Raw genomic sequence first — 27,141 nt, forward strand, 5'->3', positions numbered from 1 at the left:
CCTGCCCCAGGAGGCTCTCAGGAAATGGGCTGAGCAGAGAGGCAGGGCTCCTCCCCAGGCATTCCCCAGCCCCACCCACTCTGGGTCATCAGCTGGGTGGTCTTCTAGGAGAGCCCCTCACTCCCTGCTGCCTGTGACAGCTGTGCAGAGCCCAGCTCTGACTCCATCCTTGTGTCCTGGGGTTCCTGTCTTTGGAGCAGGACTGGAGTGTGAGAGTGTGTCTGCCGGTCCTGTCGTCTGTCCCTTTCCTTCTAAGGCCCGAGGAGGAAGGCATGCTGCAGGCTCTCGCCCTCCTTCTAGCTTTCCTGGCTCCTGGTAAGTGTGCTGCCTGGATCTTCCTGGGATTTTTCTTTATATTTGGCAACGGGAGGCCAAACTAAGGGATTGCATTAGCTCTTCCTCATTACTTTTTGTTGTTCACATTGCAGCCACTCAAGTATCTTCCAACTTGGAAGGGACACAGATGTCAGTCACCAAACAGGCTGGGTCCTCTGTTGTAATCACCTGTGATTTTAAACAAAGCATCACCTATGTCCACTGGTACCGATACGTGGAGGGGATGGCCCCACAACGACTTTTGTACTACCATTACCACAGCGCCAAATTTGTGATGGAACCAGGAATCAGCTCACAGAAATATCGTACCTATGAAGGTGCAAGGAAGAACCGTAAAATTGAAATCCGAAATCTGGAAGAAAGGGATTCTGGTGTGTATTACTGTGCTGTCTGGGAGAAGCACAATGATTCAGACCTCCCTTATTCTGCACTGAAAATTTTGCTTGTGGCTGCCAGCAGCTTTCTTGTCACACAGGATAGACCAGCACCTGCCTCCCTTCCTGCCCTGAGTTCACTGTGCTGTGAAAAAAGAGAGACCCTGTGCTCAAACCACATCCTTATATCCCACTCTCCTCCCTAATGAGCCACAGCACATTCATAAAGGTAGCTCTCTCCTCTCCAGGCCTTAGGCAAGCAATCTGGCAGACAGCATGTTCTTTCAGCTCCCCTAGGAGCTGGTGGAGTCCACTCAATCTGCTTCCTGGGACAGACAAGTTCATCTAGAGTCGAGGTGTTCATGGAGTTATTCATGAGAGCAATACAGGAAAGTTAATGGTACCAAATCATTTATCCAATCATTCCCCAGAGAAAATGGCTGGGAAAGGAGCTCCTGCCTTACTCAGGAGAATGAGAAATGATGGAATGAAGACTTTGGACTTCATGAAGACCTCAAGCTGGTATCCGATTTATCTCTTGGCAAACTGATTTTTCCCTCACCATAACCAACCATGGCACTCTTGAGACAGTGAAAGTGTAGGAATAAAGTGATTGTTGTAGAGATGCCAACTGTTGCATCGTGCTCACACCTTGTTTTGAAGTGGAGTCACAGCCAGAACTGTTCTGTCTTAAACAAGTAAAGCCAAAGCTCCCTTCACCCCTCCCCCAACATTGACATGGCCAAGTCCTAAACTAGAATAGTCTTGTGAGATTATTTTTTCTCATTAAGAAAATTAAGGGACATTTTGGATGAGCAATCTGACAATTAATAGTAGATATTTGAATTGAAAAGTCATATAGGAAAGTGTTGTGCCTGCCATATCAGGCCAGGTTCAAGGATATAAAATTAACACTGAAGCAGAGAAATGCTGGATTCACACGTGTATGGTCTTTTGTGTATTGAATCCTCCTTCTTTGTGCCAGAACTCTTCACTTGACTCTAGTTTAGAGTTTAAGCTCCTGGAACAGTGTTTCTCAAACTGTGGTCCATGGACCACCTGCATCAGAAGCAGCTGGTAGGTTTGCATAAAAGTCAAGTCCTGGGTAACACTGAACACAATAAATTAGAATTTTAGAATGAAGGCTGAAATGGTGTATTTTTCAATGTTCCTTATTCAGATTGATTTTTAAGAACTCCTCTTCTATCAGTAACAGATAGGGTGCCCTGTCTCTCTCTGAAGTGGGCCGGTTCCCAGCCTGACACTAGACAGCATTCTAGAAAGGTGCATGTGCACCTCCTCAAAACACACAGACCCCTCCTCTCTTCTTTTCCTCATTTTCTTCTTTTGCAGGAAAAGATTCAGCCTGAGCTAACATATGTTGCCACACTTCCTCTATTTTTTTATGCGCCCCAAAATCACAGTACATGACTGTATATGCTAGTCGTAATTTGTTCTAGCTCTTCTATGTGAACTGAGCCACAGCGTGGGGAACTGAGAAACAGGTGGTGTGGTTCTCCAATGGGGAGTGAACAGAGCTGCCAAGGCATAACCGCCTCCTCTCTTATGGCACCCTGGATGCTGCTGCTCTAACAGGGCATCACATTTCTCCATGGCAATTCCACCAGAACCACAAGTGGAAACTCCAGTTCCTTCTCACTGCTGTGACCTCAGGCAAGAAGAATTGTCCACTGCATGAACCAGCTTTAACTTGCTCTACTGTACAAGGGGCCATGTATTTAATATTTTGCAGCTTTCAGAGAGCTTAATCCTTGCATTGAAGCATAAAGGTATTCTCATTTATATTTTTCTAGTAGTGTTAAGCTTTGTTCTACACATTTATTTCTTTGATTTGCTTTGAATTGAATTTTTGTGTGTGAGGGTAAGGTAGGAATCTGAATGTGGAGATCCAATTTCTCCCCCAAATTATTGACTAATCTGTCATTACCCCCACTGTTTTTCATTGGCACCCCAGTGATAAGTGTTTCCAGAGGCTCACACAGCCCTTCCTGCTCCCTCTCTCTTCCTTTCACTGTATGTGTCCACTACACGTGACAGTGCCTCTGAGGAAACAGCTGGAGGTGGAGGCACTGTGTGTGCACAACTTCACCTTTACGAATGGGACCAAATTTCTATTTTGTCTATTCTTGTACCAGGAGCACACTATTCTACGTAGTAAGCTTTACTGTCATTCTTCCTTTTTGGTAAGCAAGTTTTCTTGCTTTATTTTTTTTTCAAAATTTTCTTTGTTTTATTTTATGCATGAATAACCCCAATATATGCTCATTTATTTATTTATAAAGTAAAAAGTTACATTAACCATTGTAGAAATGCACTATCTACTTTACAAAACACACAAAAATAAATAATTTAAACATAGGTGATAAAAACATATATAAATGGTAGTTCTAACACTTTCTTCCCACACATCAATGTATTGTCTTATGCCCCCCACCTTGTAAATCACAGCACCACCATAACCAAGGGCAATAACACATTTCATTCTAAAATCTTCCTATTTCCTGACTTAACACACATCCCTAAGGCAAATCATACTCAATGTCTTCTTCTTGTCTTCTTGTCTGTAAATGTTCCATTTGTTCAGAAGCGCAGTCTATCCAGCCAGCCAGTCCCCACCTGCCAGGAATCTGTGATGATTTCCCTGTTGTAAATAAGGTCAGATATGCAACCCCTGCAGATCACCTTATGCAAACGCTGTCTCCTTGTTCCCTGACTGACCTGCTGGCCTTATAAGGCAGTCCCTGCCCTCCTAGCTAATCCTGCCTGTTTCTGCATTGCTGCTTCTAAGCCTCCATAGAGCTCCTCTTGCCCACAATCCCTGGGATGGGGGTTCCACTGTTTGTGAGGCGCTGTTCTCGCCTGTCCATGGATTGTATTCCCTTGAGTGGAGACATCAGTCTCATTACTAAATTGTATTATTTTTGTAATTGGACAGTGAAAAGGGTCTATGGCTGGAGGTTTAGGTTAGACTTCATTAAAATCTATGGCTAGTTATTGTCATCAGTTATTGAGACTCTAATCTGAGCAGTAATTGAACAAAAATGGCTGTAATTAGAATTGAGAGAAACATTGTATTCAATGGTGACAACACAAAATAAAATTTATTTTCATAAAACAATAGATGTTTGTGGATTTTCTCCCCCAAAGTAATGTTTTCTTAATGGTGAAAATCCAGAAAATACAGAAAAATAGAAAGAGAACAATTAACCCAATTTTTCACCATCCAAATGCTCACCGTCTATATTGAGACTCTTTCCACCTGTTGTTTTTGCTATGCAAATGTCTCCAAAATTGTCACTTTCTTTTCCACTTAACACTTTACTACGGCTGGGCAAGAGATCTACAGAGGATACAAATTACAGCCCTGGAATATTCTATTAACAAAGTATTCGATCGCTTTATATTTGGCCAACACTTCACCAACTAAGCACAACCCAAAAGCCCGCCTACATGTACAGACACTTGAGCCTTGAATCTTGGTTACAGCTGAGCAGGTCGGACTTTCAGTTTTTACTGAAGAGGAGCTCAGGAACTGGGTCTGGTACTCGGTGCTGAAGGACCCACACTTCACTCCCCAGGCCAAAACCCCTTTCCAACTGCTCTCTCTTCTTGGCCATCAGGGTTAATTTGCATAACTAATTAGGATAATTAGCATAACTAATAATAACTGAAAAAGAAAGTTCCTTAAAGTTGGAAGTCAAGGCTGCCTCTATTTCTCAAAGCTTCATTTAAGATGCATTTTTCAGCTGACCCTTCACAATGTCCTATCTTGCCGTTTCTGAGGATACAGCACTAGAACAGGAGGACTTGATCCTGCCCTCTGGCCGTCCAGCCCCCTTGTGTGATGTAGTCCTGCTTGTTTATTTTTTCTTCTTTTCCTTTGCCTGGGGAGACATGGTAATCAAAAAGATACTGCTAAGACTGATGCCAAAGAGTGTACTGCCTATGTTTTCTTCTAGGAGTTTTGTGTTTTCAGGTCTTATGTTTAAATCTTTAATCCATTTTGAGTTGATTTTTCCATATGGTGTAAGATAATGACCTACTTTCATTCCTCTGCATGTGGTTGTTCAGTTTCCCTAACAATTTACTGAAGAGAATTTCCTTTCTCCATTGTATGTTCCTGGCTTGTTTGTTGAGGATTAGCTGTCCATCGATATGTGGTTTTATTTCTGTGCTTTCAATTCTATTCTGTTGATCTGTGTGTCTGTTTTTCTGCCAGTACCATACTGTTTTGATTATTATAGTTTTGTAGCATATTTTGAATTCAGGAGTGTGATACCTCCAGCCTTCTTCTTTTTTCTCGAGATTGTTTTCCCTATATTGGGGTCTTTTCTTGCTCCATATGTTTTAGGATTCTTTGCTCTATTTCTCTTAAAAATGTCCTTGGGATTCTGATTGGGATTGCCTTGAATATCTAGATTGCTTTAGGTAGTATGGACATTTTAAGCATGTTAATTCTTCCAATACATGAGCACAGAATATCTTTCCATTTCTTTGTGCCTTCTTGAATTTCTTTCAACATTGTCTTTTAGTTTTCAGTGTACAGGTCTTTCACCTCCTTGGTTAAATTTATTCCTATGTATTCTCATCTTTTTGTTGCATTTGTAAATGGAATTGTATTCTTGATTTTTCTGTCTGCTAGTTTGTTTTCATGTATAGAAACGAAATTGATTTTTATATGTTGATTTTGTACCCTACAACTTTACTAGCTTCATTCATTATTTCTAACAGTTTTCTGGTGGATTCTTTAGGCTTTTCTATACATAAAATGATGCCATCCAGAAATAGTGACAGTTTTACTTCTTCCTTTCCAATTTGGATACCATTTATTTCCTTTTCTTGCCTAATTGCTCTCACTAGGATTTCTAACACTATGTTGAATAAGAGTGACAAAAGTGTGCATCCTTGTTTTCCTCCCATTCCTGGGGAATAGCTTTCAGTTTTTCACCAATGACTATGATGTTAGCTGTGGGTTTGACTTATATAGTCTTTACTATGTTGAGGTATTTTCTTTCTATACCCACATAATTGAGAGTTTTTATCACAAATGGATGCTGAATCCTGTCAAATGCTTTCTCTGTATCTATTGAGATGATCATGTAATTTTCCTCTTCATTTTTTAATGAGGTGTAACACACTGATTGATTTATGGATGTTGAATCCTACTTGCAAAACTGCAAGAAATTCCACTTGATCATGATGCATGATACTTTTCATATATTGTTGTATTCAACTTGCTAAAATTCTGTTGAGAATTTTCGCATCTATGTTCATCAACAGTATTGGCCTGTAATTTTCTTTTTTTGTGTCTTCCTTGTCTGTTTTTGGTTTCAGAGCTATGTTGAACTTGTAGACTGAGTTAGGAAATATCCTCTTCTCTTCAGTACTTTGGAAAAGTTTAAGAAGGATGGGTAGTAAGTCTTCTTTGAATGTTTGGTAGAATTCACCGGAGAAGTCATCTCATCCTGGAATTTTATATTTTCCAAGGTTTTTTATAATGGTATCAATTTCCTTGCAAGTGATTGGTCTAGTCAGATTTGTTGTTTCATCTTAATTCAGTTTGGGGAGGTTGTATGATTCTGGGAATTTATCCGTCTCTTCTAGTCTATTCAATTTGTTTGCAAATGTGTTTTCAAATTATTCTCTTATAATCCTTTGTAGTTCTGTGATATCTGATGTAATGTCTCCTTTTTCATTTTTGATTTTATTTATTTGAGACCTCTCTTTTTTTCTTAAAGCCTAGCAAAGTTTTATCAGTTTTGTTTATCTTTTCAAAGAATCAGCTCTTAGTTTCATCAATCTTTTCCATTTTCTTTTTAGTCTCTATTTTATTAAATTCCAGTCAGATTTTTATCATATCCTCCCTTCTACTGATTTTGGGCTTCATTTGTTCTTCTTTTTCTAGTTCCTTTAGGTGTGATGTTAAGGGATTTATTTGAGATTTTTCTTGTGTTTAGAGCTAGGGCTGCATTGCTATAGACATTGCTCTTAGTGCCACACTTGCTGCATCCCGTAGATTTTGGTATGTTGTGTTTCACTTGCATTAGAATTTAGATATTTTTTAATTTCTTCATTGATCCAATAGTTATTCAGTAGCATATATGTAACTTTTCCAGCTTTTTTCTCTAGTTGATTTCTAGTTTCACATCACGTGATCAGAAAATATGCTTGACGTCATTTCAAATTTGGGTTCAAATAAAGAATGTATTATTTCATAGGAGATATAATTCAATAAATTTCTTCTTTTATTACAGGGAAAGTAATGTCATCACAGAATTCATTTTCTCCTTTGGCCTTGCTTGGTAAGGAATCATTGTCAAATGGTAAAAGTGACTTTAATAAAAATAAAGAAATTTCTTCATGTTTCTCAAGTATATTCTTATTGACATATTTCCATTTTGGTTACTGAACGCTTTCTTCCTTTCAGAAATACATCCCCAAATTGCTAACAAAGCAGACCTGGTGTTTTTTAGAACAAAAGGGCCTTTCCTTTGATATAATCTCTGAGCAGTTTCAACACAATAGCACCTGGAAATTTAAAAAAACATCTTAATTCTCTGAATGCTTCTCCTAGTAATTTGTAAAAGTAGTTGTATGATCAGCTGGGCCTGATCTCTTGTTTTTCTGCTCTTATTCTTTCCATTTTCTATCAATTATTTTCGATGATTAGTCTCTTGGTGGAAAACAGACATTTTGGTCAATTCATCTGAGGAACACTTATGAAATATGTGATGCCACAAAACTTATATTCAAAGACTTCCAAAGGAACCCAGAAGATCACATTGCCAGTACACGGTTTTTTAACTGTCAGTTACATCATGAAACTTAGGAGGAGGCTGAGTTTTTGTAGAAGCTGTAAGCAGTGTGATAGCTCAAGCTGGATCAAGAAATTTGGAAAAGGGACTAAGCTCGTAGTAACTCCCTCTGGTAAGTAACTTTTTTTCTATTTTTCCCCTAGTAATGAACAACTGATAGATGCTTTTTGGAAAAAACACGTTAGAATCACCCTTATCTGACTGCCTCATACTTGACCTCAGCATATGAACAGCAAGTTTGCAGCTACTGGTCACTGTAAAGGAAAACATGACTACTCCGTAAACAGTTTGTTCGTGTCCCTGCTTGTAAACAGATTGAAATTCTACTTTTAGAATACACACGCATAAAAAAAAAAGATAGACAAGCTAGCAATTCAGATTTTTTTGGACCATATCTGCAAGCCATTGTTATAAGTTATTGACTCAAGACACTTTTCTTGTAGACCAATTTTTAAGTGAGAGACACTTTTATTAATTACCTTGTCTCTATATTTTCAGATATAACATAGTGCTCCTTTCTCACAATAACCGGTAAAACCTCTTATTAGTTTTCATCCCATCGATAACAGCAGTGCAAAACATTAATTCTTAATTTAAATGACTATAAAACATCAAGAAATCTCACTTCATGTTATTCTAGGTTCTTAGAGGTGGGCAGAGATCAGTCAAAGTTTATACTATCACAACTCTTGATTAATTGCCCAAAGATGGCCATTTTAAGGGAATTTGCAAACTCAATAAGCCGTTTCATCTCCAAAGTCAGTGAAATGGTCTATATGGTTTTACATCTTCATGTGCTCACTCATTCTGTCAGCAAACACTCACTGAAGACAATTTCGGTGCTGGTTCCTGAGGATAAATGAGGGAAGAAGATAAAGCTAGAAAAAGTCTCAATATTCCACAAACTTTTAGTCTAGTGAGTAAATACTCTAACTCCAACCAGGTCCTTGGGCGTTGTTCGCTGCCTGATGTAGCAAGGAGAACATTAGCAGGGAGTTAACTAGTTAGAACAATTGTGAGCCCCTAAAAGGTTGAGATGTTACGTCCATGCGGTACTTCTCTATTGAAATGTTTGTAATGAAGTTTAGATATTTAATTTATTTGATATTTTATTCCCAAGCAATATTTACCAAATCCATGTTCAACTTCTTTATTTTCTTTCACCAGTGTTAGCTCCAAAACTAGCATTAACTGAGCTCATTTCAGGAGGAGATCTTATCCAAGCAGTATTTTTGATCACAGCAGAGCATTAGAAAGGTATCTTTTAACGTGAGAGGTTGCACAAGGACTGAAACATAAGGTTACCAATGGATTATTTGGGGAAAGAGGGTCTCACCATGTCTTCTAGCACTTTCAGTCTGTTTGAATTCTGCATGTTTTGTGTTTATATCACACAACTAGGATTTGCAAACATTGTTCTCCCAACTCTTATGTCACATTTGAGTTAGCCCTTACTAAACTTTTAACTACTGGGGCAGAAAAAGAAATAAGCTATAATGCACAAACTATTTGTCATTTATTTTAACTATTTCCAAAATCTATTTGAGAAGACTTGAAATCAAATCCACAAGCACAGACATAGCTTATTTTATTGCACTCTGCTTTATTGCACTTCACAGATATTGCATTTTATAAAAATCGAAGGTGTGTTGCAACTCTGAGGCGAGCTAGTGTATCAGCACCATTTTTTCCAAGAGCATTTGCCCACTTCATTTCTCTTTTGTCACATTTTGTAAATTCTCACAATATTTCAAGTCTTTTCATTATTAGTATATTTGTTATGGTGATCTGTGATCAGTGATCTCTGATGTTACAATTGTAATTGTTTTGGGGCACCATGAACCAGGCCCATATAAGACAGCGAAGTGAATTGATAAATGTGTGTGTTCCGACTGCTCCACTGACTTCCCCCATCTCTCTCCCTCTACTTGGGCCTCCCTGTTCCATGAGATCCAACAATATTGAAATAGGTCAATTAATCACCCTACAATGGCCTCTAAAGGTTCAAGTGAAAGAAAGAGCTGCATGTCACTCATTTTAAATTAAAGGCTAGAAATGAACAAGCCTAGTGAGGAAGGCACACTGAAAACTGAGATAAGCCAAAAGATAGGCCTCTTGTGCCATTTAGCCAAGTTGTGACTGTAAAGGAAAAGTTCTTGAAGGAAATGAAAAGTGCTACTCCAGTGAACACAGACATGAGAAGAAAGCAAAACGGTCTTATTGCTGATATGGAGAAAACTTTAGCAGTCTAGATAGATCAAAACAGCCACAATATTCTCTTAAATCATAGCTTAATCCAGATCAAGCTCCTAACTCTCTTCAGTTCTATCAATGATGAGAGAAGTGAGGAAACTACAGAGGAAAAGTTTGACACTAAGAATGGTCGATTCATGAGGTTTAAGGAAGCTGTCTCCATAACAGAAGTGCAAGATGAAGCAGAAAGTGCTGATGAAGAAAGTGCAGCACATTATCCAGAAGGTCTAACTGAGATAATTCCTGAAGGTGGCTACACTAAATGACAGACTTTCAACATAGATGAAACAGCTTTATGTTGGAAGAAGATGCCGTCTAGGACTTTCATAGCTAGAGAAGAGAACTCAACACCGGGCTTCAAGTTTCAAAGGACAGGTTGACTCTCTTGTTAGGAGTTAATGCAGCTTATGACTTTATGTTCACCTACCACTCTGAAAATCCTAGGGCCCTTAAGAATGATGCTAAATCTATTCTGCTTGTGTTTCATAAATGAAACAATAAAACTTGGGTGACAACACATCTGTTTACAACATGGATTAATGAATATTTTAAGCCCACCCTTGAGATCTACTGCTCAGAAGAGAAGATTCCTTTCAAAGCATTACTGCTCATTGACAGTGTACCTGGTCACCCAAGAGTTCTGACGGAGGTGCACAACGAGATTCACCTCGTTTCCATGCCTGCTAACATAAACTCCATTCTTCAGTCCATAGATCTAGGAGTGATTTTGAATTCCAAATATTATTATTTAAGAAATACGCTTCGTAAGGCTATAACTGCCGTAGATGGTGATTCCTCTGATGGATCTGCGCAAAGTAAATTGAAAACCTTCTAGAAAGGATTCACCATTCTAGATGTTATTAAGAACATTCATGACTCATTGAAAGTGGTCAAATATCAACTTTAACAGAAGTTTGGAAGAGGTTGTTTCCAACCGTCATGGATGACTTTGAGGAATTCAAGACTTCAGTGGAGGAAGTGCTTGCAGACATGGCGGAAATAGCAAGAGAAGTAGAATTAGAAGTAGGGCCTGAATTGCTGCAATCTATGAGAAAATTTAATGATTGAGGAGTTTCTTTTTACGGATGAACAAGGAACTGGTTTCTTGAGATGGAATCTCTTCTTAGGGAAGACACTGTGGAGACGGTGAAATGACAATGAGGATTTAGAACATTACATAAACTTAGTTGATAAAGCAGTAGCAGGGTTTGAGAGGATTGACTCTAATTTTGAAAGAAGAACTACTGTGGGTAAAATGATATCAAACAGCATCACGTGCTACAGAGAAATTGTTCATAAAAGGAAGAGTCAACCAGAACATGACAAAGTGTTCTTTGTTCAAAAGAGCGTAAGTAACAAAATTCACAGGATGGGAAAAGGGAAGTACTTTAGAAAGGACCAGACATTCTATGTGTAGAGACATCATCAAAGTTACCTGGTATCCTCCCCCACACCTGCCACCTACCCATCCACCTTGAAAACATGCTCCACTATGATGGAACAAAAAAGAATGTAAAAAACACGTGTTCATTGATGTTAAAAGTCTTGAAATGTTAACATTGACATTAAAAGTCAAAAAACATCTTAGCATGTGGAGAAAGAACAAAGGCCAAGTTGAAATCCAGGCTCTGCCACAAACCAGCCATGACTCTGGGCAAGTTGCATAACCTCTGGAACCTCTCTTCCCATTGAAAATAACAATAAATACCTCACAATCTATGGTTGATGAAAGGCCATGGTAAGCACTAATTAAACGTTAGCTTTTCTTCCTTTTACTATGCACTAGGTTGTTCCAAACCATACAATATTTGCACTTCTCTGACGATTCTTTTTAATTGTTTTTCTGTTTTCCCCCACAGATAAAGGCCTTCCTGCAGACATTTCCCCCAAGCCCATTATGTTTCTTCCTTCAATTGCTGAAATCAACCTCCATAAGACTGGGACATATCTTTGTCTTCTTGAGAAATTATTCCCTGATGTTATCAATGTATATTGGAAAGAAAAGGATGGCCATACAATTCTGGAATCCCAGCAAGGAAATACCATGAAGACTAATGACACATACATGAAATTCAGCTGGCTGACAGTGACTGAAAAGTCAATGGATAAAGAACACAAATGCATTGTCCAACACGAGAAAAATAAAGGCGGGGTTGACCAAGAGATTGCTTTTCCTTCAGTGATCAAAGGTATGTATATGTAAATACCACCTCCCACAACACTTTTTTTCAAAGGAAAAATCCCAGCTTTTCTGTCAAGTATTAATGAAAAATGAAGAAATATAAATATTTCTTAAATCTTGTTCCATTTATTGGTAGCATAAATGTCCCTCTATTTTCCCATAGTGTTAAAATAGTTAAGGCTTTAGAACATAAAAAAGAGAAAGAAAATTTTCCTTAACTTTTCTTAACTTCAATTTAATAAACCAAAATATTAAGATCTCAGTGATATTTTTTAGGGTAGTTGTATGGATTAAATGAAGCAACATTTGTGAAAGCACCTAAGAACCCAGAACACAAGAAATTCTAAAACAAGATTCCCCTTTTGATGATCTTATTTGATCAGGAAATAAGTATAATTATATGTCTTTCAGGAATGTTCCAGTTATCAGCAGAGTCACTCTCACTTTCATCTTGCTATACTCAGAGTACAAACCCAAAACATAGCTATTAGGTGAAAAAATTGTGTTCATTTGATGGAGCCAAATGGCAGCTCAACAGAAAATCAAGTAATTTGGCGACTGGAGATTTATTACAGTCTTAGGGTTTCCAGATTTGTATTTTATATACCATCATAAGGTAAAGTTTCATAATTAGAGATTGGGTGAGGGTAATGTGGACAGACATTCTTCCATTCTGCATAATGAATGTATTTCTTGCCATTTGTAAATGTAGCTCAACAAACATTTATTGCAGAACTGGACTGTACCAGGCCTGGAAGTGATGTGTGGGTTAGCACACTGGATGCAATATTGTCCCAAGGATGATGCACTATTGTAAGAGAATACATTCTTTTCCTAATCACTCAGGGTCAGTCTGATTCAGTCATGATGTCCCAAACGAATCCCTTTGATGCAGATGCTGTACATATTTAAAGAGTGTGGGCAGGGAGCTGAATGGGCCTTGTTCCCAGCAGTGGTCTCATAACTCTCTAGACTCCGGACTTAAAGTCTGAGTATGAACACAACAGACCAAAGGCCCCAGAGCACCTATAAATAAGAGGGAATCAGTTCATACTTTTCCCTGTAGTTAGCAAGCCCTTTGGAAGCCATGGGGAACAAGCACAGAACAAAATGTGCAAAGACCTCTGCTGTGCACCTGTCGGAATTTCTGAAGTCGGTCTTCATCTCTCATATCTGTAGTTTCATCAGTGATCAAATTATGTTTGAATGCTTGCCTTGGCTTTCTCCTTGGGCCATAATGAAGAGCAAATGAAATAATGTCAAAGGAAATACTTGCTTTTGAAAACCTAACATGGATGTATTAATTTACGTATTTATAGCATTTTTAAATATCTTTTCCCCAAACTCACTAACGTAAGATTTAAAAATCAGCCCTAATTTACTGTTTCTATAGCTAAAGAACAGAAGGGAAGCAGATATGCAAAGCACAAGTTTAATATGACCACTGAGCTGAAAAGTCCTGTTAGGTTGTGATTTTTCTGGTGATCAGGAAAAAATAAGAAATACAGTAAGTTCCGTGGAGATGATTATCATAGAGAAGTTCCAGTTCATAATGTATTTTATTTGGCGCCTAATTTCTGAAATAAATGTCTCCCATGGGCTTCTCAGGGCAACAAAGCTAATGAGGACATTTCTGTTAATGCCATTCTACAGTACGTTTCTAATCCTGCTTCTTGGAAAATTTTGTTTTTGATAAAACCTAAGAATATTACTTGAAGTCACAAAACAATGAAGGGATTTTGAAGAAGATAAAACTAGTCTGATCCAAGATTTTGACCAAGCTTGGTTGAAAGAGAGAACTTAGGATACATACACAGATTTTATTACGAAAAACCGTTACTTTATTGTTTTTACCTCAATGAATGCATGATAATAAAAGAGTTTTATTTATCTTTTGATGAGTAAGTCACCATTAAGGAAAAGGAAGAGAGTTTTAAGACACATTAATTTCAATCCTTGAAGATATTATAACACATAACCCTGATTATGCTAGCATTTTCCTTCTTGGAATTTATTCTAAATCTTATACTTCAAACCCGTTTTTCTAGCCTCCATAGAAAAGAGCTCATTGTGTGCATAAAATTTCATGCCAGAACCGTATCTATATGGACAAGAACACATCAAGTAGAAAAAGGATAAATCAAAACAATTGTTTTAACTCTATTTTCCTCCATCCAACAGTAAATTATCTTTAAAAAAAAAGTTATCTTTGCATGATTTCCTTCTATTTTCTGGTTTTTTTTTTTTTTGCATTGTACATAAGTCTCACCTCATGTTTTACATAATATGACTTGGTCTATCCTTCTACCTTAGGAAAGACGCACTGGAATGCTGAGCTCCTGTAATAAAAAGGTCATTCACTAAGAATAATTAAGATATCTAGAAGAGAAAATGTTTTTAGTGTCCATAATGGTGGAATTATGTTGCTTATCTATATATTATGTTCTATTTCTATGAATTATTTTTTACTTTTTATTTTTGAAGGGAAAACTTCTCCCTGAGCTAACATCTATTGCCAACCTTCCTCTTTTCTTTTTCCCGCCCTAAAGCCCGAGTAAATGGTTGTATATTCAAGTTGTAAACCATTCTAGTTCTTCTATGTTAGCCACCACCACAGCACGGCTACTGACAGACAGGTGATGTGGTTCCTTGACCAGGAGGCCAAAGTGGGCCCCCAAAGCGGGGAGCACTGAACTTCAGCCACTAGGCCATCAGGGCTGGTTCTCTGTGAATTATTTTTATGAAGTAATTTCCACATACTGTATCTCAATTAATTCCACAAAAGATCCTTTGAATGCTGGCTCTGCCATCACTGGTATGACTCTCAGCAAGTTAGTGATATTCCCAAACTTATTCACTCCTTTGTAACAAAGAGTCCTCCAAAATATAATTCACTTCAGTGTGACTGGATCATTAAACAAGATAACGCACGTGAAGCATTTAACATAGTACCTGGCACAGTAATAATCACTCAATAGCTATTAGCTTTTATTCATATTGTTCTATTCATATTGTCACATCAACGAACATCACACGTTCAGAAAATCATGTACATGAGTTGGGAATATGGGGATATGCATGATTTGGAAAGGTATGGATGCTTTCCTTTTCTTCGCTGACACATTGTCCAAAACCAGATTTTTTCCAACATCAGATTTTCTGATGAATTCTAAGATTTCATGAATTGATTTTGGTAGCAACTCTTCATGTCAGCAGTGTGTGCTGAAGACTGCAGAGTAGCCACATTTTCTGTGCATTTTTCCATTCTACAAGTGTTTCTCCAACACCTCCTTTGTGGCAGTCACTGTGCTAGGAGCTGTGAATACATAAGGAAAACAAGATAGTCTTGGATATTACCCTCCAGTTGTGATAAAGAAGAAAAAATTGCCTTTGTCATGAAGGTCAACATCTTCCTGTGCAGAAACACGGTACATAAATTAGATCTACTGAATTATATAGAATCAGATGAACTATTCCTGGAATCGTAGGACTCATATTTTTAAGGATAGTCTCTCTGTCAGTGGATTGTGTGTGTGTGTGTGTGTGTGTATGTGCATTTACAAATACTCATATAAACAGATACGCACACTGTCGAATAATGGGCATGAATAATTGACTGACACTTGCTCCCCTTTCTTCTAGTTCTCGTCTCAATTGTCACTACTATTGATTCTTCCAAGCCTTCTCTGAAAGAGAAAAGAAGTAAGTTATTTTCTATACTTGCCTCGATGTCATGCTATGGGATTTTTTCCCCTCCTGATCAACTTAACATTAGAACTTCTCAGGCTTAAAGTAGAAAAGACCAATTACTCCTGGAATTGTGGGGCTCATAATTTTCAGACTTTTAGTGACTGTCTCTCTTGTCTGTCAGCAGATTATATACGTATATACACACATATACCTATATGTACACAGACACTGTCAAATAATGGGTATGGACAGTTGACTAATATTTTATCTCATTTCTTCTAGTTGTCACTGCTTCTAATTCTACAACAGCTTCTCCAGCAGAGGAAAGCAGTAAGTTTGTGTATATGCCTGCCTTTATGTCACGCTAGCAATTTTTTCCCTTCTGATAAAATTACCTTTTGAACTCCCTGGTTCATAGTAGATTAGTCCAATTATTCCTGGAATCGTTTGGCTCATATTTTTAATGACATCTCTCCTGTCTCTCTGTTGACAGGTTTTATATACATATATGTGTGTATATGCCTTACGTGTATATATGCGATATACGTGTATATATCAATTTTCCAATAATAGGCATGAACAATTGACTAATACTTTCTCACATTTCTTCTAGAGGTCATGGCTATTAATTCGACAGAAGCTTGTCTGAAAGATGAGAGCAGTAAGTTTTTGTATACATCTCCCTTTATGTCACGTTATAGCAATTTTTTCTTCCTGATCAACTTAACTTTTCAACATCCATTACTTATGGTAGAAACACTAGAATGACTGTATGTTGAAGAGTAGAATGAGTGATAGCTTAAAACAATCCATCATTTCCTTAAGAAACTAAAAAGTGCTTTCAGGATGAAATGACTGTAAATTAGAGTGTGCAGTTATAGGCTCTCTGAATTATTTCAACAATGGGCTTCAAGCATTTGTGCATCTTTTGTTTCTGATGACTCAGGAATACATGATATCAAGGTGCTTCCAGATTGTTTTATATGTGTGTGTGAGGAAGATTGGCCCTGAGCTAATATCTGTTGCCAACCTTCCTCTTATTGCTTGAAGAAGCCCATTGCTGAGCTAGCATTTGTGCCAATCTTCCTCTATTTTATGTGGGATGTGGCCACAGCATGGCTTGAGGAGGAGTGCTAGGTCCGCGCCCAGGATCCGAAGCTGTGAACTCCTGGCCACACCAGCAGAGCACACAAGCTTAACCAGCACCCCACCGGGCCAGCCCCTAGATTTTTTTTTTAAGTATTTGCTCCTTGCTAGTAGTTAATAACATGAACTGACTTGAACTGATAGCTTCCTATAGAGAAGGCATTGTGCTGGGTTCTGCATGCATTTTCTTGTTTAAATCTCAAAATACTCCTATGAGACCATACAGTAAGTTTTCTCCATTTATAAATGAGGACAATGAGCTAAAATTAATAAAGGTTCCTGCACCACGGCACACAATTGGATTTGGGGTTTCAACCCAGCCATCTGAATCAAGAGTTCATACACTTACTCGGTTCTCTCTACTTTCTCTAAGCTATTCTAGTTCCAGAGCAAGAAACCCCAAAACGAGGCCCTGAGACATGATGGTGGGGGGTGGGTGAGAGCATGAGCTTCACAATATCCCAGACTGGATTTGATTCCAGTTCTTTTAATGATTAGTTGCATCAATATAGGAAAGTTACTTACATTTTGTAAGGCACACTTTCCTCATCTGCCAACCAGGAATAATTACCCCTAACTCAGTTATTGCAGACATAAAGCCACCTAGATGGAATGTCTAGCATAGGGCATCTCATTTAGCTGGCACAGAATCAGTACTAGTTTCCAGCTGTTTATTGCTACATATGTACGAGTATATTGACTGGAAGCATTGGCTCTAGCCCTACTGATCTTCCCTCCATTTGCAATATCAAGGGGGCTCTGGACCTCAGCTAACACCCTACCTGGCCAAAGGCAAGGAGTTGTGAGCACATGACCTCTGAGATCCCTTTCCACAGAGACTGCAAACGATTCTGAAATTTTACTCTATGAAGATAAAACATGTAAAAGGAAAATTTCCACAGGAAGAGACTCAGCCTTGTGGTTCATTGAATACCCAGTCTGGCTCACCATCATTGTCATTAATTATTTCTTGACCATATATATTTTTTGCAAAACTTCAAAGGGTATTAAGTACAATTATTCTATAACATCATACCCAGAATGAGGGACATTTAGGAAGGACAGGTGAGTGAGCCAAGGAATCCTAAAGTTTCCGAGATTTGGGATTAACCACTCTCTTCCATTTTATATAATGCCTTTTTTACTCAAATCTCTCACACACCCCTCTGTGAGCATGATCCAATTTCCGTGGATTGCACTCTTCACAGGAATCTCATTGAATACATAACGTCTATTAGCTCAGATTCTTCTAAATCAGAATTCAACTTCATATTTATGCTTAACCTTTTGATGTCTGGCATATTTATTGCACTGGAGATACAGAATCAGAGTACTTAAGAGTACATTCTTTAAAGCGATATTGCTTGGATTGAAATTTGGTTTCTGATACTTACTAAATGCATGACATCAGACAAATTACCTCTCTCTGTCTTTAGATTATTTGAAAAATGGGAGTGACAATAATGATTTCATAGATTATTTTAAACTTAATATTATAGCTTTGCATGCAAAGCTCTCTGAACAGGTGTTTGGGATTTGGTTAGTGGTTAATGAAGATTGGTTATTATTATCACTTAGAGACATGATGGTGGTGAAGAAATGCTGAAAGCTATTCATCACAAATACTTTATTCCCATTGGACATATTCATTAAAAACGCAACCTTGGGGCTGGCCCCGTGGCCGAGTGGTTAAGTTCGCGCACTCCGCTGCAGGCGGCCCACTGTTTCGTTGGTTCGAATCCTGGGCGCCGACATGGCACTGCTCATCGGACCACGCTGAGGCGGCGTCCCACATGCCACAGCTAGAAGAACCCACAACGAAGAATACACAACTATGTACCAGGGGGGCTTTGGGGAGAAAAAAGGAAAAAATAAAATCTTAAAAAAAAAAACACGCAACCTTACTTTTCATATTTTGGAATGTTCTAAGTGAATTTAGCAGAGGCTGTTGATTGACATGATCTGTAAACTGGATTCTGAGTCGTCTTGTTTTTGTCTGTGGAGATGGTAGGGGTAGATGTTTACTTTTGGGTTTTGGTGGTGTGGAGTGTCACTACAAGGTAGGTCATCAGAAATAGATAACTGTGACCACGCTCCCATTAATATGTCCTATACTTTCAAAAGAACAGTCAAAATTAATCAAATGACTTTTCTTAGATGCCCTGCAGCTGCAGCTCAGCAACACTTTGGCCTGTTACGCCTACCTCCTCCTCCTCATCATGAGCGTGGGCTACTCTGCCAGCATCGCCTTCTGCCTGTTTAGGAGAACAGCAGTCTGTGGCAACGGAAAGAGTTCATAATGGATGGTGGCACAAAGAAGACAACTTTTCTCCATTGTTTATTCTCCTTAAAAGTGTATCCTGAAGATCTAGCTGGGTTTTCTCTCTGAGTTTGTGTTATTTCAATTCACATGTGTATTTTTCTATTATGTCGATATCACAAAATGGTTTTCTAAGCCACTGGGCAAACAGAAAATCTTACTCTGTAATAACAGTGAGTTCTGCCATTACTCAGGGCCAGAGCCAAGGGATAGTCCTTTAGCAACACTCTTTCCATGATCTCCATCAGCTGCTCCAGGCAACCCGAATACCCATGCCTTCTGAGTACAGACAGCATGCAGCTCTAGTCACGTCGCTAGGGCCATTTAACCAGGACTGACTTGAAGCCTTCCATTTCACACACCATGAAGCCATCATCTTTGCTGCTTAAATTCTGTATTTTGATTTTCATAATAGGCACAATAAAAAACCAAAAGTCTACATTTCTTTATTTGTGTTTTGATGAAATCTAACTGAAAGTCCAAGGTAAGAAGCAGTGTGACACCTGAGCTATGAACTCCAGTGTTGGCTGTGATGATGGTCAATACCAAAGTTCTAATTCTTTCCCTGAGATGGTGGTCCTGGTGCTTTCTTTGGGGCACTGGCTCCAAAAGGAGCCACAGTCAAATAAAGTCACCCAGGTTATCCTCTTTCAAAGGTCACCAGATTCACAATCATTTGGTTTGGGACATGCTGAAGGTGTCAGTATAACATCTAGCACAACTTGCACTGTGTGTGCTCAACTCTACACTAGTGTTTCACAAGCACTGTCTTACCTGATCCTCACACTAACCCCGTGAGACCTGCACTTGCATCGAGGCATCACAGTGGAGGGGTTAAGCCCCTGGACTCCGAGCCCCGAGTGCCTGGGTTTGAATCCTGGGTCTAGTATTAGCATCTGTGTGACCTCAGGCAAGCTATTTGAAGTCTTTGTGCCATAACCTCCTCATCTGTAGAATGGAGTTACAGTGCCCTGTCTCCTGGAGTTGTGTAGATTAGATGAGTTAATAATGCCTGGTACTTGCAAGCACCTGCTGCTCTATCCATTATCCCAGCGGCTCTCATCTTGGGACCCTTTATAAACCACTGAGGCCCAGTCTTCATCACAGACCAAGAATCAGAATTTGAAAACCTCCTTCAATAATTCTCATATGCACTGGGGTGGAGGCCAGCAAGTGACTGAAAGAGCTCCTGAGCTCCAGCGCTGCTGTACCAGATCAATGCAGTGAGGAGCCATCACAGAGCCCACAACACAAGCGAGAACATGCTGCAGCCAGGAAAGTGTTCTCAGCATTCCACCCATCGATTTCCTAAGAAAACGAAAGGAATGAACTAAGATTTATGTGCAAAGATGTTCATTTTCTGTAGCACCATTTATAGCAGCACCAAAGTAACCCAAACACCACTAAGAAACTAAAAAATAAAATGAAGGATGTCATATGATTGTTTACTATGCATCTTCAAAAAATGTAGATTGTTTAAAGAAATGGAAAATTAATCAGAAAGTGTTGTTGAGAAAGTAATATGCATAGCATGACCATATAAAAATTGCCAGATAATACTTTAGCGTGGTTGAAATATCAAACACTCTAAAAAATGCACTAAGAGATTTTGCTTCAACCACTGTCTGTCCCTCTGTGACTTCATACAGGTCATACTTTTGTTTCTTGTACATCCTTCCAGTTTTTATATCTGCAAATATGAATGTAGATATATAAATATATATATATATATACTCATTTCCTCCCTTCTTACACAGAGGTAGTGAATGATATACATTATTCGACACTTCTCCCTTGAACATCCTAGCGCTCTTTTCGTGTCAGTGTAAAGGCACACTGAGACGGCTGCATGATATTTCACTGATGAATGTGCAACACTTTATAAAGTCAGTTCCCTGTGATAGACTGTTGGCTCATTTTCAATCTTTTGCTACTATGAGAAATGCTGAAATCATAATAGTGTTTTCTGTCATTGTGAATGCCTGTGTTGGTCATTTTGATAGGTATTGCCAACTTGAACACAATAGAGAGAGCACCATTTTGTACTTCTAACACTGTGTTGGTGAATGCCAAGAGTGTGTGTCAGGACTTTGCATGTCAGACAGGGGAAAAATAATCTCATCACAATTTTAATTTGCTTTTCTCTTACTATGAGTGACAAGAAGCATCTTTTCACATGTTGAAAAGCTATATTTCTATTTCTTTGAAATGTGTTTCATGTTCTTTGAGCATTCTATTGAGTAATAATACCAACAGATATGACACTCATTTGTATACATCTCTCTATTTCTACAGCAATAGGCGTAAAAGAACATGCTCAATGTATGGTAAGAGGGTGACAAAATGATAAGAGAATGTATATTTTTCTATTTTCCGTACCTAATATTTTTTAAGTAAAATCATTTTTACATTAAAATTAAAACACTGTCTTGTTTCAGCAAAATTTTTCGTTTGTTTATTTACAATCACCTTCAGTATCTGTGAAACATGTTTCTTTTGGAAATCAAGTAGAGATTCCCATTTGGGAACAAAATAAGACCCAACATATATAAGAAAGATTAAATTTGATTTAGATTTTGCCTTGATTTTCATGAATTTGATCAGACTTCCATAGGCCAAGTCCCTGGCCCTCTACTTAGAGGCCTGGAACGATTCCTGCATTGAGAAAGAGTGGAAGCAAAGAGGGGAAACCTGCAAATCACTGAAAGCTTTGTGTGGCTGACTTCACTGCCAGGCACTACCAGCCAGTGTCTCCCGTAGCTTCCAACTTCTGAGCAACTTCCTTCCACACTGGGCCTGGGCTGCCCTGAACGAGGTGGCACACAGAGGGAGAGCACAGGTGGTGGAGACGACAGCCTGGGTGGTGGAAGGGCACTGGTGTGGCTGCTGGTCTGTTATTTTCTCAGGCTTCCTTTGTGTACATGCTTTGTCTAATGTGGTTGATTCTGGGAAAATGCTCAAACTTAAACCAACCCCTACATGTTGGGGTTGTGCAAGCAGTGGCTAGGGTGTCATAAGATAAATTAATGACAGTTAAATCATAAGCAGTTTTGCTCGTTTTCAAAAGGTCACGGCTAATGGGAAGAAAATTACCATCTACACACACATGAAATTGCTGTTAAACATACTCTTAGGCTGTGGGTAGGGGTTCCCTGCTTTTTATATACAGAATTTACTCCAATTAGCTACAGTGTGAGTTGGGAATCTTACTCCCAGGACTGTTCAGATGCTGCATCTCAGTCCACTCTCGTGACCCTGTTCTGAAGGAAAGAGCAGACAGGACATCTTGGAGCACTAAGATCACCCTAACAGTCCACCAAGTATCCGAGCTCTTCCGTGCTGTTTGATTTACTAAGGGCGGTACCTTTTGGTTACATTTTCTCAGTGTAGATTGTATGAAACAAAACCCGTGCCCATGAAGTTGTAGCATGGATGGACTGAAGATGTGGGCAACCGTGATGTGCTTTTTCCCCTCACAAGAACACAGAGATACAGAGGCCCTGAGTGCAACAGAGTAATTGAATGTCATTTACTGAATCGTATAAGTCCCTCTAATGAGTCAGTCAACCTGAGCAAGGCTTAACAGAGGACATTGACATCAGACCAAAGTGTGATTGGGCTCAATTAGAAGAGGTCTGTTCAGCAACGTGAGCATAAAGAGCAAATTTTCCCATCCCCACCCACCCAAGCATGGTAGAGAATGTGTATCCAGGCCCATGGACTCAATCTGTGCATCCCAAGGGAAGTGGAGCTCTATTGTCTTTCATAGTCTGACCTCATGGCACATTCAAATCATACACTTCATTCTTCTCGGTCCGTGCTCTGAGAACGAACTTGTGGGTGAGCCTCGGCTTCCTATGAGGATTGGCTCCATCTACTGCTTAAGCCCAGCATGTCTGGATGAAACTCTCTCTCAGGTTAAATTAATACACTGATCCCAGTTTCAGCATCATCTGTGGGCTTTGTGTATATGTGACTCATGAGTCCCAGCTCAGCCGCTTCCTCCCTTTGTGACTTTGGACAAGTTACTCACCCACTCTAGAGTCTCTTGCCTCAAGTGTAAGTGGAGACAATAACAGAAACACATATTGTAGGACTGGAACCGTCACAACTCATGTAAGTTAGGCTTTATAAATAAAGAATGTCTGACACAGAGACATTCTGGCTAAGTCAACAATAATTAACTCATGCTCAACTTTAGGAATTCTAGACTCTGAGATATTTCTCATACTTCACAAATGTATACCTTTGCAGAAAATGTTTAGAAATGTGACATTTACAAAATGTGACTGAAAAAATTGATGAATATAGGACAAATCTAGCTATATAGTCACACTCATGTTCTTTGAATTTTACTTGGGATCTACTCAAAGCAATGCTCCATATTTGACTACTTTGATTTTACAGTTTCATTTTCAAAGACTTACTTTAGCAAAAGGAGTCCTGACAGTTCTAAAAGTGGTTTTTCACTGTCCTGCTTTACTTCAGCATTTTCACATGCTACATGGCCGGGAAGGGGGAGGGGAATAAGCATTGCAGTCCATCAAAATAATGAAAAATTTCTTCAAAATTACAATATGCATGCATAACATTTTAAATGAGAGATACATATGTTTAATCATCAAGAGATTTAGGTTAACAAACCTGGACCTGTTAAATAGGTTTTACTTTATTTCTTTGTGGAAGGAAGCCTTGGGAATAGGACCTATCCCTCACACTAACCTGTCAAAATGGATTCACTTATGTACTTCTAAAAATATTCATATAGACCAAAAATTGTTATCAACTGCTCTTTCTCCTGCACCACTTTACTGAGAAGCTTTCATACACTGTACAAGTGCAAATAAATCATAGATCTGGTATAAGTAATTTAATCTACATATTTCCAAAATCACTGTCCCCAGTGACAGAGACAGCTATGAGGGCTTCCCAGCACCGAGGGCAATGCCCCATGTCACTCTCATACACTATTGCCAGTGACCACTGCTACAGCCACTGAGGGCCAATGTCTTGAGAGCCTTATCTTATTAGTGCATTTGACCCAGTCACTCCACTTTGGGATTATTTCCTTAGGATATATCCCTGTGGAAATAGTACTGATTTTCTATTATATAAATTTTCCCTTTAAAAATTAGATAAAAATCTAAATATTTGAGAGTAGAAGAAAAGTAAAATAACTATTATGTTTCTATTAAATACCTCACATCCACTTAAAATTAAATTTATAGCTTATAACACCATGGAAAATGCACGTACTATAAAGTAAAAGCAAATGTGTAATAAATAAAACTGTATGTACAGTAAGATCTTTGTTGATAAAAATAAAAAACTAAATATAAACGTGCAAATCAGAAAGACTAGAAAAAAAAACCAGGTTACTTACATACATTTCTGGAGATTCCAAAATGTCTACAACAAACTGAAACTGACCTTTTAATTTTTAAAATGAGATGTAAATAATACAGGCAGTGTGACCACAATTGTGTTAAGTACAAACACAAACTAGAAGGAAAGAAACTAAACTGTCACACTGATGTTACTGAGTCATGTGAAGGACGGGGATCTTTATTTTTGTCTTTCCACGTTTGTATAAAAAGCTTCCATTACTCTTACAATCAGGGAAGGGAAATAAAAGTGAGCGGTGAGAAGTCCACAGCAGCAGGTCAGGGAGGTGACCTCCTCACACTCAGAAGCAACCTGCCTCCCGTGCTTTCCTTGTGTCAGATAACACACTTCAAGAGGGACATGTTTTCTTATGAGAATGTCTACCTGGATTACAGCAAAGAACAAACCCGGTACAGGAGAAAGAATGGCCGAGGAGTCTAAGAAAAGACTGTGTCCCACATCTTAACTTCATCAATGTCACATAGTTCAGGTTACGTTTGTGGTGAAATAAATAGAGAAAGATATAGGGGTTGGAAGGCTTCACTTTCCAGCCATTAAACTGCTCTAAATCATAGAGACACTGGGGTGGTTTAACCGTCTTCTCCCTTTGAAAGGAGTCTGAGGAAGACGGACAGACCAAATCTTCCTGTTTCTGGGCTCACTTTCCACCTGTCAGGCTAACGGCATTAGAGCCAGAGTGAGCTGACATGTCTTGGAACTATTTGAAAGTCTAGATAAAGCCAAATTTTTAACTAAAATGTAGTAATATGTATGCTTTACATAATATAAACCTGAATGCTAACAAGACTTTCTGGTTATGATAAGATGAGGAGGTCAGTAATTCTCTTTATGGAAAGCAACTATAAAGCTGGACTAGATGATCTAAACTAACCCTTTCAGTACTCAGTAAATGACCACAAGCATACAACAATCTGAGAAGTCCTTATGCTTAAAAACTGCAGAATTCAGGCAACAACCGGGGTGTTCTTGCTTGGAGCTGCTCCCCTTCCTTTCCCCCCTCCCAACACCCAGCTCAACGGGCATGAAGGTTCTTCCCATTTAGGGTAGCTCATGAGGACAGGCAGAAAAATTACACAGTTGAAGGGAGCTCACTTGATTTGCTATGAGATGGTGAACTGACAAACTCAGCAGTGTGCAAGTGGGACAGGCCAGAGGCTCTGCTGCTTTGAAGTTGTGGTCACAGCTGCAGTAAGCACGTGCTTGGCTGAAGCTGTGTGCATTCTTAGCAGAGACCCGAAAAAGCCTGCGCTAACCAAAGACTCCTGGTCAACCCTAACGCTGTGATCATTTGTAGAGGAGACATGAAAGGACTGAGAAAAATGTGCAAGCTGGGAAAGACTCAAAATGTCCTGAAATTTGAAGGTGCTGTCCATTACATTCACATAAACACATGGCAGAGGATGGGGCTCTTAATCGATGTGCTTGAGCACAACCTCCATCCGAGCACTGGCTACCACTAAGTATGCAGACACAGCGGGGAACCCTAGGATGTTAGGCTTAAAAATAAGAGAATTAAATAGAAAAGAAACACTGAGAAGAGACATCAGCAGTCACACATCACAAGGGACATAATCTCACAGACTTAGCTCAGGCAATTTTCTGAGCAAACCAACAGCAGTAACAGCAACCTTATGGGGGAAAAGTCAGAATCTGGAATTGGTACAATATATTTTCGACAAAATAATTTCAGTAAAATTACAGGCAATGAATCAGAAAAGTGAAAAGCAAAAAAATCTACATTCAGTACAAACTGTCTCTGAGTATACCCCAATATCTATTTATTTATACATATGTTCAAAGAAATAGGGAAAACCATGTTGAAAGAATTAAAGGAAAGAATGACAACAGTAAATAAACAAATATAGATTCTCAAGAAGGAGAAAAATTATAAAATGAACACATTAAAAATATATGATCTCGAGTAGAAAATTATAATAACTGAGTGAACTAACAGAGGGTTAAGAGAGTGTTCAAGTTGGCAGAAGGCACACCCTGTAAACTTGAATACAGAATAATAGATGGTCTCCAATCTGAATAACAGAGAGAAAAAGACTGGCAAAGGTTGAACAGAGCTCAGAGATCTATGCACGTCCATCAAACATACCATCATACATGTAATGGAACTCTCAGAATAAGAGAAGAAAAGAAATCAGGAAAAATGTTTGAAGAAATAAAGGCCCCAAATCCTCAGTATGTTTAAAAGTACTAATCTACACATCTAATAAGCTAAACAAACACAGATCAGGATATATACAAAGAGATCCACAAGTAGACACATCTTAGTCAACCAGCTGAAAACCAAGGAATGCATGGAAACACAATACTTCAAATTTATAAGATGTCACTAAGCACTGCCTAGGGGAAAATTTATGGCTTTAAATTCCTGTATCAAAAAATTTAAAGAGATGTAAAATCAATCATGAAAAGGAAGAGCAAACTAAAATGCAGCCAAAGTAGAATGAAAGAAATAATAAAAACTGGAATGGAAATAATTGAAAAGGAGAACAGAAAACGAGAGGAAAATCAATGAAAACAGCAGTCAGTTCTTTGAAAATTTCAACAGATTTGACAAACGTCAAGTTACAATTATCCAGAAGA

At 38.7% G+C, this 27,141-nt stretch overlaps 1 gene segment (V, D, J or C); it reads left to right on the plus strand.

Annotated features, from left to right (window-relative positions):
- Positions 1 to 39: 39 nt before the first annotated feature.
- On the plus strand, positions 40 to 21,523 carry LOC123285823 (T-cell receptor gamma chain C region C7.5-like). The segment is given in 8 exon segments: positions 40 to 315; positions 429 to 735; positions 7,603 to 7,658; positions 11,659 to 11,988; positions 15,624 to 15,683; positions 15,954 to 16,001; positions 16,285 to 16,332; positions 18,975 to 21,523. Coding segments are annotated over 8 exon segments (1,035 nt in total).
- The last annotated feature ends 5,618 nt before the right edge of the window (positions 21,524 to 27,141 follow it).

Source organism: Equus asinus, chromosome 1 (genome assembly GCF_041296235.1).
Source record: "Equus asinus isolate D_3611 breed Donkey chromosome 1, EquAss-T2T_v2, whole genome shotgun sequence".
NCBI classification, from domain to species: Eukaryota; Metazoa; Chordata; class Mammalia; order Perissodactyla; family Equidae; genus Equus; species Equus asinus.